At 44.6% G+C, this 20,497-nt stretch overlaps 1 protein-coding gene across 2 annotated transcripts; it reads left to right on the top strand.

Annotated features, from left to right (window-relative positions):
* Nucleotides 1–4,303: 4,303 nt before the first annotated feature.
* Nucleotides 4,304–19,182, top strand: LOC309351940 (aldo-keto reductase family 1 member C3-like). Of its 2 annotated transcripts, XM_081880158.1 has the most exons (9): nt 4,304–4,443; nt 10,691–10,843; nt 11,515–11,631; nt 12,138–12,215; nt 12,458–12,580; nt 14,659–14,768; nt 16,887–17,052; nt 18,218–18,300; nt 18,668–19,182. In XM_081880158.1, exons 1-9 carry the CDS (start codon nt 4,357–4,359, stop codon nt 18,708–18,710), a joined length of 960 nt encoding a protein of 319 aa, XP_081736284.1. In that variant the 5' UTR covers nt 4,304–4,356; the 3' UTR covers nt 18,711–19,182. The 2 variants fall into 2 exon arrangements, with proteins under 2 accessions (XP_081736284.1, XP_081736285.1); XM_081880159.1 differs by lacking the exon at nt 10,691–10,843 and having other exon boundaries at nt 4,318–4,443.
* Nucleotides 19,183–20,497: the final 1,315 nt, after the last annotated feature.

Raw genomic sequence — 20,497 nt, forward strand, 5'->3', positions numbered from 1 at the left:
ATCTCTCACTGCCTCCATTTCTTCCCCTTCTATTTGCCAGGAGGTGATGGGACCAGTGGCCATGATATTCATTTTTTTGATGCTGAGTTTCAGACCATATTTTGCACTCTCCTCTTTCACCCTCATTAAAAGGTTCTTTAATTCCTCCTCACTTTCTGCCATCAAGGTTGTGTCATCTGCATATCTGAGGTTGTTGATATTTCTTCCGGCAATCTTAATTCCGGCTAGGGATTCATCCAGCCCAGCCTTTCGCATGATGAATTCTGCATATAAGTTAAATAAGCAGGGAGACAATATACAGCCTTGTCGTACTCCTTTCCCAATTTTGAACCAATCAGTTGTTCCATATCCAGTTCTAACTGTAGCTTCTTGTCCCACATAGAGATTTCTCAGGAGACAGATGAGGTGATCAGGCACTCCCATTTCTTTAAGAACTTGCCATAGTTTGCTGTGGTCGACACAGTCAAAGGCTTTTGCATAGTCAATGAAGCAGAGGTAGATGTCTTTCTGGAACTCTCTAGCTTTCTCCATAATCCATTGCATGTTTGCAATTTGGTCTCCGGTTCCTGTGCCTCTTCTAAATCCAGCTTGCACTTCTGGGAGTTCTCGGTCCACATACTGCTTGAGCCTTCCTTGTAGAATTTTAAGCATAACCTTGCTAGCATGTGAAATGAGTGCAATTGTGCGGTAGTTGGAGCATTCTTTGGCACTGCCCTTCTTTGGAATTGGGATGTAGACTGATCTTCTCCAATCCTCTGGCCACTGCTGAGTTTTCCAAACTTGCTGGCATATTGAGTGTAGCACCTTAACAGCATCATCTTTTAAAATTTTAAATAGTTCAGCTGGAATACCATCACTTCCACTGGCCTTGTTATTTGCAGTGCTTTCTAAGGCCCATTTGACTTCATTCTCCAGGATGTCTGGCTCAAGGTCAGCAACCACACTACCTGGGGTGTAAGAGACATCCATATCTTTCTGGTATAATTCCTCTGTGTATTCTTGCCACCTCTTCTTGATGTCTTCTGCTTCTGTTAGGTCCTTACCACTTTTGTCCTTTATTATGGTAATCTTTGCACAAAATGTTCCTTTCATATTTCCGATTTTCTTGAACAGATCTCTGGTTCTTCCCATTCTGTTGTTTTTCTCTATTTCTTTGCATTGCTTGTTTAAGAAGGCCTTCTTGTCTCTCCTTGCTATTTTTTGGAAATCTGCATTCAATTTCCTGTATCTTTCACTATCTCCCTCGCATTTTGCTTGCCTTCTCTCTCCTGCTATTTGTAAGGCCTCGTTGGACAACCACTTTGCTTTCTTGCATTTCCTTTTAATTGGGATGGTTTTCGTTGCTGCCTCCTGTATAATGTTCCGAGCCTCCATCCATAGTTCTTCAGGCACTCTGTCCACCAAGTCTAAATCCTTAAACCTGTTCCTCACTTCCACTGTGTATTCGTACAGGATTTGATTTAGAATGTATCTTACCGGCCCAGTGGTTTTTCCTACTTTCTTCAGTTTAAGCTTGAATTTTGCTATAAGAAGCTGATGATCTGAGCCACAGTCAGCTCCAGGTCTTGTTTTTGCTGACTGTATAGAGCTTCTCATCTTTGGCTGCAAAGAATATAATCAATCTGATTTTGATGCTGCCCATCTGGTGATGTTCATGTGTAGGGACGACTCTTGTGTTGTTGGAAAAGCGTGTTTGTGATGACCAGCTTGTTCTCTTGACAGAACTCTATTAGCCTTTGACCTGCTTCGTTTTGATCTCCAAGGCCAAACTTGCCAGTTGTTCCTTTTATCTCTTGATTCCCTACTTTAGCATTCCAATCCACTATAATGAGAAGAACATCCTTGTTTGGTGTCATTTCTAGAAGGTGTTGTAAGTCTTCATAGAACTGGTCAATTTCAGTTTCTTCAGCACCAGTAGTTGGTGCATAAACTTGGATTACTGTGATGTTAAAAGGTCTGCCTTGGATTCGTATCGAGATCATTCTATCATTTTTGAGATTGCATCCCAGTACAGCTTTCGCCACTCTTTTGTTGACTATGAGGGCCACTCCATTTCTTTTATGGGTTTCTTGCCCACAGTAGTAGATATGATGGTCATCCGAACTGAATTTGCCCATTCCCGTCCATTTTAGTTCACTGATGCCCAGGATGTCAATATTTATTCTTGCCATCTCATTTTTGACCACATCCAACTTACCCAGGTTCATGGTTCTTACATTCCAGGTTCCTATGCAATATTGTTCTTTACAGCATTGGACTTTCCTTTCACTTCCAGGCATATCCACAACTAAGCGACCTTTCGGCTTTGGCCCAGCCGCTTTATCAGCTCTGAATCTACTTCTACTTGTCCTCCGCTCTTCCTCAGTAGCATGTTGGACGCCTTCCAACCTGAGGGGCTCATCTTCCAACGTCATATCTTTTATATGCCTGTTGTCTTTGTCCATGGAGTTTTCTTGGAAGGGATACTAGAGTGGCTTGCCGGTTCCTGCTCCAGGTGGATCATGTTTGGTCAAAACTCTCCACTATGACCTGTCCATCTTGGGTGGCCCTGCACGGCATAGTTCATAGCTTCTCTGAGTTATTCAAGCCCCTTCGCCACGGCAAGGCAGTGATCCATGAAGGGGCCTCCATCCCTAGTTCTCCCTAATGTGTCAAACAGCAGTTACAAGGGGTTGAGTCGTATATTGAAAATAGCACAAGAGGGAGAGGATTTACTTTCATAAAAAGAAGCAGCTGCATGGCCTGAGATTTATTGCCAAGATGATTTGAAATAACTTCAGAAAATAAGAAAGGACTGCTGAATCAGGCCAGTGGCCCATCTAGTCCAGCAACCTGTTCTCCCAGTGGCCAGCCAGATGCCTGTGGGAAGCAGGACACGAGAGGAAACTTCTAAATTACAAAGTCGCTGCTTCCACTTCTGAGGAAGGGATGGGCAGGAATGACCATTGCTGGCTCTGAGGTCCTCTGCTGGCTGTGAGGAGTAAAGAGGGTTTTGATTGTCTGCCACCACGACCTCAAATGACTTCTGACCATGTTATATGCATGCATTCTATCCTCTGGAATCTGTAACAATATTCAAAATGTCCTTTCTGTAATCATTTGTTGCTACTTGCAGTCGCCCACTCAGTCCCTCCAGTAAAGGCTGAGGCTGTGGACACTCTTCCTTTTAATCTGCATTCAGGCTGAGCACTGTGCACACAGCGCCACATTCCACATCCTTTATCCATCCTAACATTTCTTATGGTGCATTGCATTCTGATGCTGTTTACTGCAAACCAGAAGATGACTGTGTAAACAAACACACCTGAGGGACAGCTCAGTTGGTACAACATGAGACTCTAATCTCAGCGTTGTGGGTTTGAGCCCCACGTTGGGCGAAAGATTCCTGCATTGCAAGGGGTTGAAATAGATGGTCCGCACTGTCCCTTCCAAGTCCACATTTCTATGATGCTATGATTTGGAGCACTTTTAAAGCACATGACCCCTCGAAAAGAATTCTGGGAACTGTACTTTACCCCTCACAAAGCTACCATTCCCAGCATCTTTAACAAATTTCAGTTCCCGGGATTCTTTGGGGAATGTCATGCACATAAAATGTGTTTTACATGTGCTGGCAAAGTGTACACAGCCAGAGGCAGTTTGGGATCTTATTTGTATGCTCCTTTCCTTCCTTACATCCTCTGTGTGTTCATTGGCACTCAGAACACCAGCTTCATTGGGTTAACAGATGCCTCCACATATTTCATTTATTATTTTGTTTCAGAGCATATGTGTTTTCACTTCAATACTACAGCCTGAAGAAAAGGTTTGCATGGCTTTTAGGCTTGCTTTTCGTATGTCTAACATTTACTGATCTAACAAAGAGGTGAAGTTTCTTCATTGAAGATTTCAATAAGCCTCTGCATTACTTTATTGGAACGCGAAGAAGAAGAAGAAGAAGAAGAAGAAGAAGAAGAAGAAGAAGAAGAAGACAGGTATTTTTTTATCCTGTGAAAGCACTGCTGCTAACTCAACAATGAAAACTGCTGGTGTAGCATGGGACATTCTGCTGAAAATTACTGATTAAAAGTTGGACATAGGTTATTTATCCTGAGAATGCAATGCTGCTAAGTCAACAATGAAAGCTGCTAGTGTGTACCTAAGGACAATCTACTGAAAGTTACTGATTAAAAGTTGGCCTTAGGTTCACTGCCCTTCTCCCTCATTTCTTCGGGTTATTTAAGCACTCCCCTCCTATCATGCCAACAGAAGGCATTTCATTGGAAACACCAACTTCATTTTTCTCACTCTTTTGCCACTAGACTAGAGTGTTGATCAGTTTCAGCCTGCAGAACTGAACAAGCACAGAAGCAGGAAATGGCGCTTAGCAAAGACCGTGGAATTACAATGAATGATGGGAACAAAATCCCCATACTGGGATTTGGAACCTATCCCCAAGAAGCTGTAAGTAAAACATTTAACTCTCACGATTGTAGTAACTTGTTTTTGAGGAACCAAATGCCTGCCAGCTGCACGGTGCTTCATACATTGCAAAGCACAGGACTAGGTACCTGACCTCATCTGAGAAGCCAATTGTGCATGAGAACTTCTTGGGTCACAGCAGCCAAAAATACAACATAAAGCACTGCTTTGACTCTCAATTTGTTCAGGAACAAGGTACAACTGTGGCTGTTAGAATCAAATCACCTGACATATAGATAACCTGTCTGAAGGTAAAACTGAAGATTAAATTCCACGCACTAATCCATGGGTAGGCAAACTAAGGCCCGGGGACCGGATCCAGCCCAATTGCTTTCTAGATCCAGCCCGTGGACAGTCCGGGAATCAGTAGAATGTGCCCTTTTATTTAAAATGCAACTCTGGGTTATTTGTGGGGCCTGCCTGGTGTTTTTACATGAGTAGAATGTGTGCTTTTATTTAAAATGCACCTCTAGGTTATTTGTGGGGCATAGGAATTCATTGATTTTTTTCCCCTACAAAATATAGTCCGGCCCCCCATAAGGTCTGAGGGACAGGGGACCGGCCCCCTGCTGAAAATGTTTGGTGACGCCTGCACTAATCAATGGTTTGTAGCTGAGAAACAGTTTCCAGTGTGAATTGCTGCAGGGTTCAAAGTCCCCAGTGCAATATTTCTAGTGATATTTTTAAAAAAATATTTCTATATTTTTTAGAAAAATATTTCTATAGAACTGTAAGTGCCTACTATTAGTTTTGTTGGGAGTAACAATATTATCCAAACTCCCCAGGCATTAGCTAACTATTCTGGACACTAACAATAAATATAGAATCAATTCTTTATCCAAACCATCTTCATTTCTTTCATTCCATATCACCAGCATTGCAAATGAAGGGATTGGTGTTGATTCTTGTTAAATTAATTTCCAGGAACATCATGAATTTACCAAATAAAAGCTACAACTCGGTTTTTGAAGGAATTTTCCTTTTTCCATTTTTCCAATTCCTATGTCTCTCCACTCACATATAAAGCAAGGGTAGAATCTATTTTATAGAAAGAGATACATGCTGACGAAGAGAATTTCTCAAACCCTTCTAAGATATCTCTCCTATTTCACAAACATTTAAACCAGTTTTTTAAAAAGAGCGTTCTACAAACTATGTCTCAACAGAGTTCCACTGTTTGAACCAAAATAACTGACAAGTTAATTGATTGCTCATTTTCAATCCTGCTTGCCATTCGGTGGCACAATGTTATTTCGCATAATACAATGCATATAAATCACTTTTTTATATGCTTTTTCTTTCTTTTTATTTTGAAGGAAGGGAGAGTTTAGCTCTGTTGCAATATAGATTGCAATATAGATTGCCTGAGCAGCTTTGGCTTTAGATTCCAATAAAGATTGCTTAAGCAGGTTTGGCTTGTGACACTGGTCAAGCAAAGAATAGGAGAAGCCACGTAGCCATATGAGACAAGGAAATGGGTGAGGAACTTGCTTAACGTGATTATCCTCCTAAGGTAAGATGCTAGGTTGGCGATTGGTGATTGGTGGAAGGAAGGTGTACCTATAGGTTGGCGATTGGTGATTGGTGGGGAAAGGTGTACCTACAGTATAAGAATGCCTGCCAAATGCCATGTATTTGCGGCCAGTCTTTGAGAAGGGATTCCACTGGCAGCCTCTGCGCAGATCTCAATAAACTATTTTCTCCGAAGAACTCTGGTCCCTGGTGAGCTTGTCTCCTCTGAGGTCCTGGGGAAGCGGGCAAATGAGCCTTGGCTCAGGGTTCCTATAATATAATAAGGCTTCAGATTTGGGGGCTCGTCCGGGATCCGCCCCTCCCCCCAGGACTGGAGGCCAGGCTCAACCATGGTGAACAGCTCGGTTCGGTGTCTGCGGTTCTGGCGCGCACCCTGCCATTTCGTAGGGGGAACCGGCCACATCGTTCTGGAGTGGAGACACCTGGTTGAGGGAGAAAATAGAACGGCCGTGACAGGAAAACCCACTGTGGGACAAGGTAAGCCCAGTGGTTTATTAAGGGGCTTGAGGTCTGATCAACCTCACCTGGCCGTGGCAATAAGGTGCCGCCAGGAAAGGAGCTGGCCGTGGCAATAAGGTGCCGCCAGGAAAGGAGCTGGCAGTGGCAATAAGGTGCCGCCAGTAGACAAGGGCAGAACAGGAAAAAAGGGAAAGGGGTCGGGCTGTGTTGTATGTGGTGTGTGAAAGTCTCCTCTAGTGAAAGGAAGAATGTATGAGTGATCGGGGCTTAGCGTCCCCATGGTCAAGCGTATGTAGGTCTGTGCATTTTTTGGCAGCGCGAGAAATGTGGAGAAAAACCCTCCATGGGGTACAAGGGTGTCGAGGGAGTATAAGCCAGGAAAAGTTTTGCGCCATTCAAACTGTCCGGCCAAAACCCCCAGTCCTGGTTGATAATTCTGAAGATGATGGTCTTCTGAGGCCACCACCATACGTCCCTACAAGAACAGTTCCCAACCCAGAACCCAGAGAAGGGGACCCAGGTGATGGGCCCGCAGGAGGGGGAGGTGCAGTACCTAAGACGCCATGTCTAAGGCCAGAGGATAAGAGGGATAAGGAGAGAGAAAAGGAAGAAGAGGAAGAAGAGGAAGAGTTTTTAGAAAAGTTAAGGAAAGTCAATGTCCAAGGAAGAAAGTGGGTTCCTGTAGATGATGATAGGGTACGTAGATATGTGGAACCGTTCACCACAGCAGTAGATGTAAGTCCACATTTGGTGGACATAGCAAGTTGCAAGTCAGAGAAATGGAAGACGAGGCAAAAGAAATGGTTGGACGCGGCTGCCCGCGCGGCCACTCATTATAAAAGGCAGAGACAGGAACCAGAACAATTGAAGTCAGGCGTGGCAATTATGCCACTGCGGAGGGTTTATGACCCACCCGGTCCACCAGGAGCAAATGGAGAGCCGGCACCCCGTACTTATACCATCCAGCACATACCATTCACCACTGCAGATGTGTGCAATTGGAAGAATCAGAACCCTAGTTTTGAGGAAGACCCTGCAAAAATAATCAAGTTATTTGAGGGCATTTTAAAAACCTACAAGCCTACTTATGATGATATACAGTACCTCTTGGACTCCCTTTTAACCACTGAGGAGGTCCGAAAGGTTCACACAGGAGCCAGAGAATATCTGAGAACCCAGGCAAATACCGAAGCACAGGTAGAGGGTCTATACCCCCGCACCACTCCTAATTGGGACTACCAAACGGCGGGAGGCATCACCACTTTGGAAACTTACCAAAGGACTGTACTAGAAGGAATAAAAAGAGCAGCCAAGCGCCCCATTAAAATGCCCAAAATAGCAGAGGTTGTTCAGAAGCCCTACTGGAATTGCTGGACGCGGTATGGAAACCCAAGCAGGTGGCAGTCATCCACTGCTATGGACACCGCACAGGGCCAAGCGAGGAAGCATGTGGAAACCGATTGGCTGATCGTATAGCGAAAGAAGCAGCCCAAAAGGGCAGCCTAAACCGGTCACAGTTAGTGGCCCCATTAATACCGGAAGCCATCCTTGAATCCTGTATAAAACCAAGATACACCCCAGCTGAGGAGGACACTATTAATGTAGAGGGGTTGGAGAAATCTGAGGAAGGATGGTACATTACGCCAGACAAGTGTGTGTGGATACCAGCAGCTCTTTCTTCCCATTTTGTCCACAAATACCACGCCACTACCCATGTGGGCCCTGATGCAATGGCCAAACAGCTTGAGAGATGCTTTTATATCGCCAATTTATACCAATTAGCAAGTCAGGCTTGCAGAAGATGCACCTTATGTCAGAAGAACAACCCACGAACTGGTCAATTGGGCCCACCTGGAGTACAACACTCAGGAACCGCGCCTATGGAAGACCTCGTGGTAGATTTCACTGAACTACCGCGGTGTGGATTATACCATTATTTGTTGGTGGCAGTGTGCACCTACACTGGATGGGTAGAAGCCTGGCCCACCAAGACTGAGCGGTCAACTGAGGTTACCAGATGCCTGCTGCGAGAAATCATTCCGTGGTATGGTTTACCTCGCTCCGTAGGATCTGATAATGGGCCAGCCTTTGTACACAAAGTGTTACAGGAATTAGCAAAGATATTGCAGATAAATTGGAAGTTGCATACTGCTTATAGGCCCCAGAGCTCGGGTAAAGTAGAGCGCATGAACAGGACTTTGAAAAATCAGCGAGCTAAACTGACTCAGGAGACAGGCTCAAACTGGGTGGCGATGTTGCCCCTTGCCTTGTTGAGAGTTCGCAGCCTGCCCTCCAAGCGAACTCATTTGTCTCCCTTTGAGCTTATGTTCGGCAGGCCGGTGCCTTATGTGCGTATGATATCCCCTGTTCCTGCTCAGGATGTGGAGATAAATAACTATGTACAGTCAGTCTCCCGAGTTCTCCTTTCTCTCAACAGGTGGACCCAAGCTCGCACCCCTTGTGTGCTAGTCAAGCCTCTACATCGATACGAGCCTGGTGACGAGGTGTGGATAAAGGATTGGTCCCAAGCTCCTTTACAACCAACTTGGAAGGGACCATACACCGTTCTGTTGTCTACACCAACTGCAGTTAAAGTAGCAGGCGTCACCCCATGGGTCCACCACACACGTGCCAAGCGAGCTACATCTGAATGGACAACTTCCCTTGATCCTGAGAATCCCCTGCGGTTGACCATCTCCAAGATGTCCAGCAGACAACCGCCCTGCAAATGTCACTCCGGAGGCTGACATTTCTACGCATGGCTGAAGAAGTAAATGGGAGGAGCGCCTGCCGGTAGCGTTCCCAACGTGCCAACCGTCCGGTCTTTGCCCCCTGATAATGTTTTAATCCCTGAAAAAAAAACCTTGGTGTGTATTATTTGGTCCAAAGAAGAGCCCATAGGGATTCTCACACCTAGTATTTGCCATTTGCAAGCTGCACATTATTCCTGTGGGTGTGTGGTAGCCCCCCCCCCGGACACCATCTCCTTGGGGTCTGTATCTGGCCCCTACCCACCGAGGACATAATCACCCTCCTGGGGCTCAGGAGCTTATTTACACACGATAGGATTTGACACCTGGAGGTTCCCGCGCTTCCCTCATTATCCTCACCGCCCTTCGCCTTGTTGCCACCCAGCTGGATGAGACCCGCACTGCTGTCCTCCAGCTGCGTTTGGGAATGGACTTTATTCTGGCCAAACAAGGAGGATTTTGTGCTGCCCTCAACCTGACTGGTGGAGCATGCTGCTTCAATATTTCAGATCATGGTGAAGCCATCCGTAATCTAGCCGCAAGTATTGAGAAGGTGGCACACGTCCCTGTACAAACGTGGGAAGGATGGAATATGTCTTGGCTGGATAAGTTTTTGCCAAATGGGTGGCTCAGAGGAATGTTTGTTATGCTCTTAGGACCAATTTTATTTTTATTGCTTCTTTGCTTCTGTATTCCCTGCTTGGTGCAATGCTTGCAAAATATGATGCACAAAACAATGTCGCGCATGATGGGTCCCCGAGTGATAGCTTTGATGTGTGAATACCAGCCTATTGCCTTGGACGAGCCAGAAGGCTGTCCAAAAGAAGAGGAGGGAATGAAGGAAGGGAGAGTTTAGCTCTGTTGCAATATAGATTGCAATATAGATTGCCTGAGCAGCTTTGGCTTTAGATTCCAATAAAGATTGCTTAAGCAGGTTTGGCTTGTGACACTGGTCAAGTAAAGAATAGGAGAAGCCACGTAGCCATATGAGACAAGGAAATGGGTGAGGAACTTGCTTAACGTGATTATCCTCCTAAGGCAAGATGCTAGGTTGACAATTGGTGATTGGTGGAAGGAAGGTGTACCTATAGGTTGGCGATTGGTGATTGGTGGGGAAAGATGTACCTACAGTATAAGAATGCCTGCCAAATGCCATGTATTTGCGGCCAGTCTTTGAGAAGGGATTCCACTGGCAGCCTCTGCGCAGATCTCAATAAACTATTTTCTCCGAAGAACTCTGGTCCCTGGTGAGTTTGTCTCCTCTGAGGTCCTGGGGAAGCGGGCAAATGAGCCTTGGCTCAGGGTCCCTATAATATAATAAGGCTTCAATTTGATGTGTCTAGACCCAGCCTAGCTGAGTCCATGGGACTCAATCTAGTTTGACAGTTTTCACCAACACTCAAGGTTACTTACAGGTACTCTTTTATATTAATTTCTCCACTGAAGCAGAGACATTGACTAAATTTTTCCCCTTTTCAACCGGCAAGTGTGAGGAGGCTACAAAGACAGCAATAGAATTCGGCTTCCGTCATATTGATGGCGCATATGTATACCAGTCTGAGGAGCAAGTTGGGCGGGCTGTTCATGCGAAGATTTCAGATGGAACAGTAAAAAGGGAAGACATTTTCTACACTGGAAAAGTGAGTGAGTTTGGCAATTAAAAAAAAAAAAGAGTAAACTATAGTGCCTGCATCATGATGCAATTTCACAGACATTATTTAACAAAATCAGAGCAAAATGCCTCTCCCTATATAAACCTACCCAGACTCTGCATTCATCCTCTGAGGCTCTGCTTTGTATGCTTCCTCCATGTGAGGCTCGGAGGGAGGCAAAACGAGGACAGGGCCTTTTCTGCCTGGCTCCCTGTTGGGGGAATGCTCTCTGCAGGGAGGTTCATTATACATCTCTAAGCGCCAGGAGAAAATGTTCCTCTTCAACCAGGCCTTGGGCTGATTCATATTCTACACCCTTTTTTAAACCTGTTTGTGGGAGGAGGGATTACAATTTTGTTGCTTCTGTTTTGACTATTTATTTGTGCTTTTATCTTGTGAACCACCCTGAGATCTTTTGATGAAGGGCAATATAGAAATTTAATAAATAAATAGTAAAATATTATTTATTAGCAATAATTATTTTGTTAAATTACTTCACCTACTTCACCACAGCAATTCAAAATACTCTTCAGAACAATATTTGAGTTTGCCCTTAACACTGTGCACACTAGAATAGTCATCTGCCACAGCTAAAGTGTCCCGAGACCCAAAAACTCTATGGCTGTGTGAAAATATAAATCTCTTTATATTTTTGACAGCTCTGGAGTACCTTCCACCGCCCAGAGCTGGTTCGGAAATGCTTAGAAGAATCCCTGAAGAAACTCCAGTTTGACTACATGGATCTGTTCTTAATTCACAATCCATTTTCTATGAAGGTAAATAATTATTGATGTCATAATACAAGTATTGAGTACAATATTTAAATATTTAAATGTGTGTGGGGAGAACCTACTAAAAATATTTTATTCCCTGAAGGAACATTGGGAATTGTCATTTCCTAGAGATGCTGACAGTTCTCTGCTATACCATATCTCAATCAAGGAATGATCGCTCCCAGATTTTGGGGGAGAAACATACCAGTTAAAGAAAACATCTGCATATCATGATTACATTAACCACATAGGCATCATAAGAAAGAAATAGTTTGCAGAGCAGGACTTGGTGAGGGAACAAGGGAAGAAAAAAAAATGGGTTGGAGAGATGGGGAGACAGACCTGTGCTTGTGATTTGAGTTTCCCTCAAATCCCTGCACTGTGGTATCAGCCCCTGCAAGGTGAACTCCCTTTTTTATCACTGTCCATTAGTATTAGATAGTATTACAGAGATAAGAGAACCTCTAGGCCCGACCTGCACTTATTCCCTCTGCCTCCTTCTTTTCCAGCCTGGACCAGATTTCTTTCCCATGGGAGAAGACAAAAAACCAATTGTTGACAACGTAGATCTTCGGCAGACATGGGAGGTAGGAGCCTGGGATTAGGAAATCCAGCCCTTGAGTCATTCAGATACAGAGCACAGTAGCCTTCCACCAGAGGAGGCATGTCCAGAACAATGACTCACACAATGGCTCCTATGAGAGCTGGTGAATTATTGCACACTCTTGGGAGTATATGAGTGAGCTTCCAATCTTAATTGGGGGGGAAAGTGTGGTCCCAGCTATTCAACAAACACCACTCAACAAACATGTTGTGTTTTCTTTGCCAGGCAATGGAGGCGTGCAAAGATGCCGGCTTGGTGAGGTCCATTGGAGTGTCCAACTTCACCCGTAAGCAGCTGGAAATGATCCTGAACAAGCCAGGATTGAAATACAAGCCAGTGATAAACCAGGTCAAGTGTGATTGACCTCTGTAGGGGTTTGTTCCAAGTGTTGCGTGGCGAGGCCCCAGGCCCCGCAGTTCCCTTAGATAATAAACCCACGGACACAAATATTTTGGGTTAATGGTATAAATTAGGCTACAACTTTATAGGTTACAGATTTCAGCGGTTTTGCTTAGGCACTGGGTTAAACCAGACCATATCCTGATTCCTGCACATCTGCAGGAAGCCTCTTAACAGTAAACCACTGTTAGGGGGAGCCCTACGATGTACATCAATTAAGAGCACCCCCATGGTCCCTGATGGGGTCATGAAATTGCCCTAGCCCGCATCCAGGCTTTGGACAGGATCCGCACACTCAGATCCCTTTAACAGGGTAACTTTAATGAGGAGGGGCAGCAACCTCACCTCCCATGAACAAGGCTTAACCAATGCCTAAGTTGTGACGATGGCTACAAGGCAGGGGAAAACCAAATGGCTGGTGCCAATTTGCCAAGTGGAAAAATTCTTTTTGTTGTTGTTCTTTAGTCGTTTAGTCATGTCCAACTCTTCGTGACTCCGTGGACCAGAGCACGCCAGGCACTCCTGTCTTCCACTGCCTCCCGCAGTTTGGTCAAACTCATGCTGGTAGCTTCAAAAACACTGTCCAACCATCTCATCCTCTGTCGTCCCCTTTTCCTTGTGCCCTCCATCTTTCCCAATATCAGGGTCTTTTCCAGGGAGTCTTCTCTTCTCATGAAGTGGCCAAAGTATTGGAGCCTCAGCTTCAGGATCTGTCCTTCCAGGAGCACTCAGGGCTGATTTCCTTCAGAATGGAGGAAAAATTACTACCTGGCCCCCAAAATAAGGCAGCAAGGCAGAAGTCATGCAACGCATAAGAAGAGGGTGGGTGAGCTGGGAGATCCAATGAGGAGGCGAGTGGAGCCCCCCCCCCACCAACTGCGCCGCGGTTTAAACGGCAAGCAGCCACGCCCCTGGCTAAACCGATTGGTCAACCAGGGGCGTGACGTGGCTGGGAGTCCCATTGTCCCGGGCAGCATCCCTCCGCCCACTGCCAGGTCACAATAAGGTCCTGGATACCCTCCCACAACTCCGTCCCTGGGGGAAGAGGGGTGGTCTTGTTGAATGATTATTTATTTCAGCTTTTTTGTGGGAGGACCTTTGATTTGACAAACACAGCCATACCCTGAAAAAGGTTACAAGCTTAAGGCTACAAGGTTGCAGATCCAGTCTCAAGAAGATATGGTTATGAGTTGTGGGGTGGACTCCCCTAAATTCCTGCAACTACTAATGGTACAGATAGTCCCACTTGAATCATGGCTTTTTTGTACCCTCTGCCCAGCCTTGATGCACTATCCAATTCATATATGGCAGTAGAGGGTGGGGGGGGGGATACAGTCCCCCCAGACAATTAATTCTCATGTCTTCCCCCCATACTTTCCGCCATTGCTGAGCCACAGGGGTGACACTTTTCACATACAAAATGCATTTACACAGAGAGGATTATTGAGAAATATACCACAACTTCCTTACATGTGGGATAAAACTGGCCCCTTTGAAAAGTCTTGTGCCTCCCCCCAGTGCTGATTTTATTTTCTGACGTCTCCACTGCTCAATTTGATTGGAAATTTCAGTTTATTGAGACCCTGATAAAACAGAATCCCAGATCATCTGCTCTGCTTGATGGAAAACCAGGTAAATCCCCCATCAGACCTTTCTGCTCAACGTAGAAAATTCAGAGACTGAGTGGGCAGAAATAGAGACACTGCAGGCAGGACAGTGTGCCCAGGATATTTCCTACTAGGCTAGAGCGACAGGAGATTGTAGGGGAATAAGCCCTGTCCCTCATATCCACCTAATACACATTTCACGGATGAAGAGCGTGGCAATGGAAACCACAATTGCAAGAATGGTCCTCTAAAGATTCTGATGCATCAGAAAACACAACACACTTTAAGAATGGTAACAGCTGGATATTTCAAGAAATAATAGCATGGTTCTGCTTTTCTGTCTTTCCTTTATTTCACTGTATTCTTTGTTTCATCTGAATTCTCACTTTGGGGTTGTGTTGGGGGATTTTGACTCCACAGGTTGAATGCCATCCTTATCGGAACCAAAGCAAGCTGCTGGCCTTCTGCAAATCAAACAATATCCTCCTGGAAGGATATAGTGTCCTGGGATCCCAAAGGGACCCAAGATGGTAAGAGATGAAGCCAAAACGTTTGGGGACCACCTCAGGTGCCACCTAGGCCCACTATTCCCCAGCATCTACACCAGCTCTTTAGTTTGCAATCTGGGCCCCACAATTAATAAAGATCCTCATTGTGGATACCAGCACCAGGGCCTTTTATGTAGTGGCCCCACATTTTGCGAAATCATTTCCACAGAGAGATCTACAAAGCTCTTCCCCTCCCATTTTAGACATTCTCAGAAACCTTCCCATTGCTGAAGAGTGTGTGTGTGTGTGTGTGTGTGTGTGTGTGTGTGTGTACTGCTTGACTTCTCCCAAACGTATGTTTTTAAATGTTGCAGGCAGGGGGCTATTTAATAATTTCTGCTTCTGAAATTTTATGCTGTTTTTAAATCACATTTATATTATGTTTAACGGTGCTTTAAGCAGTAGAATGGCAGGGATGAAAGGGCCCTGTATCCAGGCTTACATTTACTGTATAATTTCAATAATTATAGCATTTCTCTTTTTGCATAGCCTGTTCCCTATGTTTCAGAATTTTGAGTTCTATTGTTTTTATCTGTACTGGAAGTCACAAGTGGGACCAGCAACAAAACTTTGCTATACTGAGTTCTCCTGTTCTGGCTTCAGTTCAATGAGCCATGCCTTCTTCCATTACACTCAGTTACATTTCACCTCCCTCCCCAATGCTCCATATTTTCTCTCCAACCGGTACTCAGGATTCTTTATACACTGAGCAGACACCATCCCCATTGGTCTGTTGGGGCTTTTCTTTCTTAGTCGTCCCCCCCCCCAAGTACATTTTTGTACTTATGCAAAGCTTGGAGTTCCCTCAAGCCTGCTGAAACCCCTCTTTTGTTTATGTATAGTCCCACTCAGACTGCAATTTATGGTGGAGAACGGGATACTAAAAAATTATATTAATTCACATTAACCAACCAACCAAAGAACCAACCAACCATTAAATACAAAATACTTGCTTATTTACTTACTTAGATTTGTATACTGCCCCTCATCACCACCCATCTGAGGGAGTCCATTCCATTGTTGAACAGCTCTTACAGCCAGAATGTTCTTCCTAATTTTTAGTCAGAATCTCCTTTCTTGTAATTTGAATCCATTGATTTAGATCCTACCCTCTGAAGCAATAAAAAACTAGCGAGCTCCATCTTCCATGAGGCAGCCCTTCTGATATTTGAAGATGGTTATCACATCACTTGTCTGTCTACCCTTCTCCATGCTAAACATTCTTAGCTCCTTCAACAATTCCTCATGTGGCTCAGGTTCCAGATATTTTATCATTTTGTTTGCCCTCCTCTGCACATATTCCAGCTTCTCAATATGCTTCTTAAACTGTGAAGTCCAGAACTGGACACAATATTCCAGGTAAAATCTGACCAATGCATAATAGAGTGCTGCTATTACTTCCCTAAGGTCCGTATAGTTAAAGCCATGGTTTTCCCAGTAGTGATGTATGGGAGTGAGAGCTGGACCATAAAGAAGGCTGATCGCCGAAGAATTGATGCTTTTGAATTATGGTGCTGGAGGAGACTCTTGAGAGTCCCATGGACTGCAAGAAGATCAAACCTATCCATTCTTAAGGAAATCAGCCCTGAGTGCTCACTGGAAGGACTGATCGTGAAGCTGAGGCTCCAATACTTTGGCCACCTCATGAGAAGAGAAGACTCCCTGGAAAAGACCCTGATGTTGGGAAAGATTGAGGGCACAAGAAGAAGGGGACGACAGAGGACGAGATGGTTGGACAGTGTTTTTGACAAACATGAGTCTGACCAAACTGCAGGAGGCAGTGGAAGATAGGAGTGCCTGGCGTGCTCTGGTCCATGGGGTCACGAAGAGTTGGACACGACTAAACGACTAAACAACAACAATATTACTTCACTTGATGGGGACAGTATACTTCTGATGATGCAGCCAAGAATAGCGTTAGCTTCTCTTCCTGCTGCATCACACTGTAACTCATGTTAAGCTTGTGGTCTCCAAAGACCCCTAGATCCTCTTCATATATACCGCTGTCAAACCAAGTGTCCCCCATCCTATATTTGTGCGTGTATATTTGTACATCTTGACACCAGAAACACACCTTCTGCCCTTGTTGCTCTCCAACAGGTTAAATCCAGACGCTCCTCCCCTGCTTGAAGATCCTCTGTTGGTTGTGATCGCCAAGAAGTACAACAAAAGCCCAGCTCTCGTGGCTATTCGCTACCAACTGCAGCGCGGCCTGGTGGTCCTGGTGAAGACCTACACCAGAAAGCGAATTGAGGAAAATGCCCAGGTAAAGCAGTATATATTAATCCAATTTAAAAACAATACCGAAAAAGCACATCGTTTGGAAACTGTGATCTCATGGGTCACATGACTCATGCAAGAGTAAGGGAGCGAAGATGCACATCTTGGTTTGGGGACTCAAGACGTTGGAGGAGTTTCCAGCAGTGGGTATTCAGAAGAATCACTGCCTCAGACTGTGAAGTCAGAGTACAACCATCATGACTAGCTTCCATTGGTATTCTTTGTTATTCTAAAGCAGCAATGCTGCAGCAAGCAAAGGCTTTAGCAGCTCAGACAGCTGCCTGTGGCTGCAAAGCCAGACAGGATGTGTGTGACTGCTGCCATGGAAACAAAGGGGCAGTCCATCCTTATTGAGCACAGGATATGAGCTCAGTGTGTGTCATATGACCTGTACAGGATGTACATGGGTGGAGTTTGGAGTTTCTCTCTGTTTGTTGAAGAGAGCAGACATCTTTACTGTATGACTGCTATAGACAGGAATAAAAGCATGTAGTTACATTTCTGTCTGTGTCTGATTCCCCTCCCTGGGGATATGCAGGGAGGAGGAGGAGGAGGAGAAGCAGTTGGTGTGTTTTTCTCACAGCCTGAGGAAAATCGCCGAAACGGACCTCGTGTGTTGTTTTCCTGCCAGGGGTCGCCGGAGGGAGGTCAAAAGAATTCAGCCGGTGCCTGGAGAGATAGGCACATACCTCTGACCGAGCCTGAATTCTAACATTCTTATCCACCATGAATTTGTCTAATGTTTAAAGCCATCCAAGTTGGTGGCTGTCACTGTCTTGCATGGAAGCAAGTTCAGTAGTTTAGCTATGAACTGCATGAAGAACTTTCTTCGCTAGACTATGACTTCCCTCATCCCTGACCATTGGTCATGATGGCTGAGACTGATGGGGAGTTGGAGTCCATCCACATCTGGGGGGGGCACAGTTTCCCCACTCCTGTTCTATTGCAAACCTACATTACTATGCATATAAAATTCCCTCAGTGGGAGGACATCTGGACTGAAGCTGTTGAATGAAGGAAATAAACTTTGGAAGGTGGTAGCAAAGTTCGCTTTGATATCTCTGTTGCTGGGGAAAGGTGCACAGCTCTGAGATGCAAAAAGAAGGCATGAGGTAAAAGGGCTCAGCATTTATTTTTTCTCTTCCTGACAGGCATTTACTTTCCAGCTCTCTGAGGAGGATATGAAAGCCATTGATGGCCTTCACAAAAGCATGAGCTTTTTAAAAGCGGAAATGTAAGTCACATTTATATAGTAAGCATATAAATACATAAAAGTGGTGCACGCAAGAATTCACACTGCGAGAGCAAAAGGAAGAAAATATCTGGTATCCATCTCTTCTCTTCATAGAGAATAAGGTGAAATTATAGAAGGAATTTCTGTGGAGACTTTGTACGAATCCCCATGTATTGTTGGAGGGGGGTGCATTTTGAATTTCAGCCTCCCAGATATTCAGCAGAGCGGGCATTTGATGGCAAACTTGGGGAGCTTACAATGCACTGTGTGAAATAGTCTCATGAGGCAATGGCTGGCAACAGATCAATTTTTGTTGCTTGTGCATCTTCCCCACCCTGAGTGTTGACTCTATTTTCTTTTGTTTCAGATTTGGTGGTCACCCACAGTATTACCCGCCAGATGTCGAATAAGGACCCATCTCCCATCTCCAATTTATCCCCTTCTGAACCTGGGTCCTTTTGCATGGAAAACATTTGTTCTAACTTGGGGTGGGCAAATCTGTCAGTATCCGTTCCTCCCACCAATCCAGCGGTTCATTTTCCACACTTCAGTTATCCTTATCTCCAAATCAGTTTGGGATTTTTGAAAATCATGAAAATTCATCATTGTAAATTTCTCCTACCATACACATTTTTCTTTGTACTTTTGGCTAAAATAAAGCATGTTTGCATGGTGTTTTCACTGATATATGTTCTTTAATGCATACTTTACCCCAGTATATGCATTTTTGTAATGATTCTCTAGCTGAACAACTGCATCACACAATACAGAGAATTGCCACTTTCTCAGCATAACAGAAATTTCGATATGCATTTCAATTTGCATATTGGTTCAAGAAGTGTGAGCTGTGTAGTTTGTCATTAAAATGTGAACAAAACTAAACTCCTCCTCCATCCCTAGTTCTTTCTAATGTATCAAATAGCAGTTTCAAGGGGGTGATTCATATATTGAAAATAGCACAGGGGGGGGATTAACATTCATAAAAAGAAGCATCTGGATAGCCTGAGATTTACTGCCAAGATGATTTGAAATACCTTCAGAAAATAAGAAGATCCTGCTGAATCAGGCCAGTGGCCCATCTAGTCCAGCAACCTGTTCTCACAGTGGCCAACCAGATATTATTATTATTATTATTATTATTATTATTATTATTATTATTATTTATACCCCGCCCATCTGGCTGGGTTTCTCCAGCCACTCTGGGCGGCTTCCAATGAAATATTAAAATGCAATAGCCTATTAAACATTAAAAGCTTCCCTAAATTACAAAGTCGCTGCTTCCACTTCCGAGGAAGGGATGGGCAGGAATGACCATTGCTGGCTCTGAGGTCCTCTGCTGGCTGTGAGGCGGAAAGAGCACAGGGTTTCAACTGTCTGCCACCACGACCTGAAATGAATTATGACTATGTTTCTCTGGTCACTGTTTCACAGCAGATGATATTATATGCATGCATTCTATCCTCTGGAATCTGTAACAATAGTCAAAATGTCCTTGCAGAAATCATTCGTTGCTATTTGCTGTCTCCCACTCAGCCCCTGCTTTGCGTAACCTTAACCCTCCAGTAAAGGCTGAGGCTGTGGACACGCTTCCTTTTAATCTGCATTCAGGCTGAGCGTTGTGCACACGGCGCCACATTCCACATCCTTTATCCATCCTAACATTTCTTATGATGCATTGCATTCTGATGCTGTTTACTCCAAACCAGAAGATAACTGTGTAAGCAAACACACCCTGAGGGACAGCTCAGTTGGTACAGCATGAGACTCTAATCTCAGCGTTGTAGGTTTGAGCCCCATGTTGGGCGAAAGATTCCTGCATTGCAAGGGGTTGAAATAGATGATCCTCACTGTGGCTTCCAAGTCCACATTTCTATGATCCTATGATTTGGAGCACTTTTAAAGTATATGACCCCTCGAAAAGAATTATGGGAACTGTACTTTACCCTTCACAAAGCTACCATTCCCATCATCTTTAACAAATTTCAGTTCCCGGGATTCTTTGGGGAATGTCATGCACATAAAATGTGTTTTACATGTGCTGGCAAAGTGTACACAGCCAGAGGCAGTTTGGGATCTTATTTGTATGCTCCTTTCCTTCCTTACATCCTCTGTGTGTTCATTGGCACTCAGAACACCAGCTTCATTGGGTTAACAGATGCCTCCACATATTTCATTTATTATTTTGTTTCAGAGCATA

This window comes from Podarcis erhardii (genome assembly GCF_964252035.2).
Source record: "Podarcis erhardii genome assembly, chromosome: 10".
NCBI lineage: Eukaryota > Metazoa > Chordata > Lepidosauria > Squamata > Lacertidae > Podarcis > Podarcis erhardii.

What these genes read in the sequence shown, in the direction of transcription:
- LOC309351940 (XM_081880158.1), top strand. Translation starts at nt 4,357, where the DNA reads ATGGCGCTTAGCAAAGACCGTGGAATTACAATGAATGATGGGAACAAA. An exon ending in ACAAGCCAGTGATAAACCAG is followed by an intron (nt 12,581 to 14,658) that starts GTCAAGTGTGAT and finishes TTGACTCCACAG; the next exon opens with GTTGAATGCCATCCTTATCG. An exon ending in GAATTGAGGAAAATGCCCAG is followed by an intron (nt 17,053 to 18,217) that starts GTAAAGCAGTAT and finishes TCTTCCTGACAG; the next exon opens with GCATTTACTTTCCAGCTCTC.